Raw genomic sequence first — 5,514 nt, 5'->3', positions numbered from 1 at the left:
TTGTAATGTGTTACATTTTTAATGCTTTACATTACTTGTTACTTAAAAAAGTAATGATTACGTAACTAGCGTTGCTTTACTAGCTACTTGAAAAAAGTAATCTGATTACGTAACTAGAATTAGTTGTAATGTGTTACATTTTTAATGCTTTACGTTACTTGTTACTTAAAAAAGTAATATGATTACGTAACGCGTTACTTTACTAGTTACTTGAAAAAAGTAATCTGATTACGTAATTAGAATTAGTTGTAATGTGTTACATTTTTAATGCTTTACGTTACTAAAAAGTAATAAAAGTAATATGATTACGTAACGCGTTACTTTACTAGTTACTTGAAAAAAGTAATCTGATAGAATTAGTTGAATTAGTTGTAATGTGTTACATTTTTAATGCTTTACGTTACTTGTTACTTAAAAAGTAATCTGATTACGTAAATAGCGTTACTTGTAATGCGTTACCCCAACACTGATTCATGACACTGTGAAAGAGATTCATATACAAACAGCGGCACCTTCTCTCTCTGGACCATCTTCTTGTAGAGGAAATCCGGGAAGGATCGCATGGGGTAGAACCTCCCGGAGCCCTGAGCGCAGGTGAACACGCCGCTCTCACACACCAGACGACCACGGCTGATGGTCACCAGCGGGACGCCGCGACAGCGCTGGCCCTCGTACAGGTTAAAGTCTCCGCCCTGAACCTGAGTGCTCGCCGAGATCGTCCTGCAGCGACAGACAGATACGAGTGAGAGTCACGGTTATTACAGTCAACTGAACCTTCTCTTTGCTTGAAATAAAATCAAATATAAAAAACTTAATAAAAATACATTAAAAAAATGTAATAAAAACTATATACACATAAAAAAATTAATAAACAAAAATAACGACAAAACCCACAAAATTTTAACTTTAACTAAAATTAAATTGAAAACAGAAAATAAAAAAATAAAAATTTTTATCAACTTGTCTTTATTTATTAAATATATAATCCCATTCAAAAGTTTGGGGTCAGTCAGTATGATTTTTTTTTAAAGAAATTAATACTTTTTTTCATTAAGGATGCATTAAATTGATGAAAAGTGACATTTAAGACATTTATAATGTTACAAAAGATTTCTATTTCTAATAAATGCTGTTCTTTTGAACTTTCTATTCATCTGTGAATTCTCAAAAATAAAATGTATCACGGTTTCCACAAAAATACTGAACTGTTTTCAACATTGATAATAATCAGAAATGTTTCTCGAGCAGCAAATCAGCATATTAGAATGATTTCTGAAGATCGTGTGACACTGAAGACTGGAGTAATGATGCTGAAAATACAGCTGCGCATCACAGAAATAAATTACAGTTTAACAGATATTCACATAGAAAACAGCTGTTTTACACTGTAACAATATTTTATGCTCAAATAAATGCAGCCTTGGTGAGCAGAAGAGACTTCTTTTTAAAACATAAAAAAAACTTACTGAACTCAAACTATTGAATGCTATATTTTTAACATATTAATATGATAAAATAAAAAAAAATATTTGTACATTTTTTTTAATTCATTTTATAGTGTTTCTGTGGCAGATCTCTATTTTTCTCATTTTCTCATAGAACTGCTAAAATTAATAGATTAAAAAAATATATTATAAATAATAATGTTTCAATGTATAAATATCTCAGTATGCACTATACTGTAATATATATATATATATATATTTTTTTTTAAGTTATCAATAAAACAAAATTATTGGATTATTGGAGAAAATACCATTTCAGTCTTTCTACTTCAAAATTTTATAATTCATAATTATTTGCAAAATTTGCTAGCAATTTTCGAGTAAAAATTGTTTCAAAGTAAATCCTACACCAGATTTTTCTCAGTCCAGAGGAAGAAAAGCTTTATCTCCCAAAGTAAATCCAGTAAAGCGTCCAGTACCGGCTGGCGTCCGGGTCCCACACCACCACATCAGCGTCCGCTCCCGGGACAATGCGGCCCTTCCGCGGGTACAGATTATAGATCTTAGCCGCATTCGAGCTTGTCACGGCCACAAAGCGATTCTCATCCATCTTACCAGCGACCTGAAGGACAGAAAACATTACTGAATGAATCTGCAGGTTTGAATGAATCGAGTGAGTCAATGATTCAATGACTCATTCATAAAGAGTCCCCTGCTTTGTTTCTGAATGAATCTAAATTTTTAAATGAATCGAGTGAGTCAATGATTCAATGACTCATTTATAAAGACAGTAAAATAGCTTAATTTCTGAATGAATCAGCCGTTTGAATGAATGGTTCAGTGACTCACTCATTAAGCCAGTGACTTGCCGTCACCAGTTTTAGTTTCATATTTACATTTAGTCATTTAGCAGACACTTTTATCCAAAGCGACTTTCAAATGAGGATAATGGAAGCAATCAAAATCAACAAAAGATCTAGATATCTAGAGTTTCATTTCACGTTTTAAAAAAATTATTTCATATCTCAATATTCATTTAAAAAAGAACTCAAAAAGATAAATATCCATGTTACTGAATGAATCTGTGGTTATGAATGAATTGAGCAAGTCAATGATTCAATGACTCATTCGTAAAGACAATCACTTGCTTTTTAACTAAATGAATCATTCTCAATATTAATTTTAAAAAGAACACATTAATATCCATTTATTGTTAATATTTATGCAATGTTGAATCAAAATATTTCTTTCTAAAGCTACTTTTGCCAATGTCTAAAGAATGTTTTTCTCATCTAACACAGTTATAACTTTAAACAATCTTTCTCAGCCCAAATGGATGTGCGATTAATTTGAGATTAATTAGCTGAATTAATGGGTACGTCATTAATGAATTATTGGTTGTTGTCGCACCACTCCTCTCTCCCAGATGACGCTCATGCGGTCCTCCACGCCGGCCGCTCCGTGAGGGATCTTGGTGAAGTCTTCCTTCCCCATGGCCTTCTGCTTGGTGTTGAACGCGCGGTGATCCGACGCCACCACGTTGATGATGTCACTGCGTGCACAGGAAACGCATCATCACACACACACACACACACACTAATGTCAGAAACAGGTTCTGATATCACGGATGAATTAATAGGTGCGTCCCAAATCGCGTACTTATGCACTATTCTATGATGTTTTATAGTATAAATAGTGCGAGTGGTATGTTCACACTGAAAATTTATGCTATGCATAACTATGCACTTAAATAACCGAGAAAATGAAGTGTGGAATGTTGAACACTTTATGCACTCAACTTAAGCGGAGGGGGAGGGGCTATCAGACTCTGATTATTAATGACAAAATAACCAGTGTTGGGGGTAATGCATTACAAGTAACGCAAGCTACGTAATCAGATTACTTTTGTAAGTAACTAGTAAAGTAACGCATTGCTTTTTAATTTAGAAGGAAATATCTGAGTTACTTTTTCAAATAAGTAACAGCAGTTACTTTGTTTCCATGTGTTGAGTGACAGCTCTGGTGTTGCCATGGTGACAGAAATCAGGAGTAAGTGCAGAGCGTTGTGTGTGAACATGATCTTACTGTAGTTCTAGACTAAATATGAACATGTGTTTACTCATCTCACTGCACACAAACACATTCAGTGTTCCTCAAAATATTAATAAGCCAAATTGACACATTTGTGTTTAATTTGTGTTATTGCAGAATAGTGTTGAACTTTCTTCTCCTGCGTCATATTCTTCATGAGATTAGTTTGAGCTGCGCCCTCTACTGTACAGACGAGAATTTACATTAACTTCAGCCTGAGGCGGATTCATTTCACTTTTGTTGTGAAAGGGCTTTTACATTTGTAAAATAACTTTTTTATATTAAAAACAAGCAAGCAAAACGCTGCCCAGATTTAAAAAGTAACTCAAAAGTAACTAACACACTACTTTCCATAAAAAGTAACTAACGTAATTAGTTACTTTTTTAGGGAGTAACGCAATATTGTAATGCATTACTTTTAAAAGTAACTTTCCCCAACACTGAAAATAACCTTATGAAATTCATACACTACATGGTTGAGTACATAGTGTATAAGTGTATAGTGTGTCATTTGGGACGCAGTTAATGGGCGAGGTTCTGGAGGTGGGCGGAGCTGTGAGATGATTGGCGGGTGCGTACTTGCCCAGCAGGCCCATCAGGCAGTCGGGGGTGCTGGGGTCGAGCCGGAGGGGCGGAGCTATGACGTGGGCGGCGGCATGAGCCCAGTCCTGATGATAGTAATGCATGCCGCTCAGCGCCGAATGAGCCAGTGTGGTCTCGGCGTGAACCACCTTGCCTGAAGCACACGATTAAACACCATCACAGCTTTTTACATCCTCTACCAGCATTTATACTCATGGACCACGTTACTGCTAAAATTCAGTTTCTCTTTGGAGATTATGAATCAGAGTTTTCTATACAACCCTACATACAGTACTTTTGGGAAAAAGAAGTCTGCTTAAGTGTACTGGAATTGCACTTCAAATCTTAAAATTAAATTTTTAAAAGATTATATTTACAGACAATATAATAAGGCAGCGGCTATTTGCACTGGGCAAAATAGCATATTTTCTTAGTGACAGATGCTATTTACACTAAGTGCAAATAGCAATGGATTCTATTTACACTATGGTACACTATGGTAAAATAGCAGGTTTTTCTGCTATTTATAGTACTTATTGCAAATTATCTGCACCTCGGTATTGTAGTACATTATAAAATGGAACGCAATAATAATAATGTATTGAATGTAAATTATAATTTTAATTCAAATTATTAAATGGATGCCACCTTATTGGGACGATAAAGCCCTCCCTAACCCTACCGGATACTTTATTTTGAACTTTTCGATTATTTCCTTCATTTTTATTGAACATAATTGCCATTCTCATGTGATATTGAAATGATTTGAAATTTGATTTGAAAAAGGGAGAAAAAAAAAGTTTGGGGAAATGTGATGGATGCCACCTTATTGGGACGATAAAGCCCTCCCTAACCCTACCGGATACTTTATTTTGAACTTTTCGATTATTTCCTTCATTTTTATTGAACATAATTGCCATTCTCATGTGATATTGAAATGATTTGAAATTTGATTTGAAAAGGGAGAAAAAAAAAGTTTGTGGAAATGTGGATTCGAACCCGGGTTGATCACGTCAAAAAGCACATGCCTAACCATCTATGCCACTGGAACTGTTGTTAGGTCATTAATTATTTTATAGTGCTGACTATCCCAATCACATGTTGGTGGGCGGAGTTAGTGTCAATAGACACTCCGATATAATAATAATGAAATAAAAGGCTGCGATATGAAAAATAAATAAAGCACACTCAAACATTAGCTAAAGTGTGCTTCTTTTTCACAAGGGTACTGCATACTTTGCAACAGCTTTTGAGTGAAATATTAATGTGTGTATATAATGCACACATACACACTTAAATCTCCTCAGAAACTCACCCTGCATCCCAGCGGCAGCGATGACATCAGCAGCAGACACACTGGAGACATTCACCAAGTACACTGGACAGTGAGCCTGCA

The 5,514-nt window shown here is 34.9% G+C and overlaps 1 protein-coding gene across 1 annotated transcript in view; it reads right to left on the bottom strand.

The window, feature by feature from the left end:
• The window catches only part of LOC107729003 (dihydropyrimidinase-related protein 5), a 19,033-nt gene that overhangs the window by 5,937 nt on the left and 7,582 nt on the right, over window positions 1–5,514 (bottom strand). Inside the window, exons 7-11 of the mRNA XM_016539354.1 lie at window positions 5,434–5,509; window positions 4,116–4,272; window positions 2,856–2,997; window positions 1,925–2,067; window positions 513–720 (exon numbers count right to left, since the gene is read on the bottom strand). Coding sequence (XP_016394840.1) covers window positions 513–720; window positions 1,925–2,067; window positions 2,856–2,997; window positions 4,116–4,272; window positions 5,434–5,509 — 726 coding nt within the window. The remainder of the gene's footprint in view (window positions 1–512; window positions 721–1,924; window positions 2,068–2,855; window positions 2,998–4,115; window positions 4,273–5,433; window positions 5,510–5,514) is intronic.

Source organism: Sinocyclocheilus rhinocerous, unplaced genomic scaffold (genome assembly GCF_001515625.1).
Source record: "Sinocyclocheilus rhinocerous isolate Xijiao unplaced genomic scaffold, SAMN03320098_v1.1 scaffold2682, whole genome shotgun sequence".
NCBI classification, from domain to species: domain Eukaryota; kingdom Metazoa; phylum Chordata; class Actinopteri; order Cypriniformes; family Cyprinidae; genus Sinocyclocheilus; species Sinocyclocheilus rhinocerous.
The sequence above is the reverse complement of the archived record's forward strand: the minus strand, read 5'-3'. Positions and strand labels throughout refer to the sequence as shown.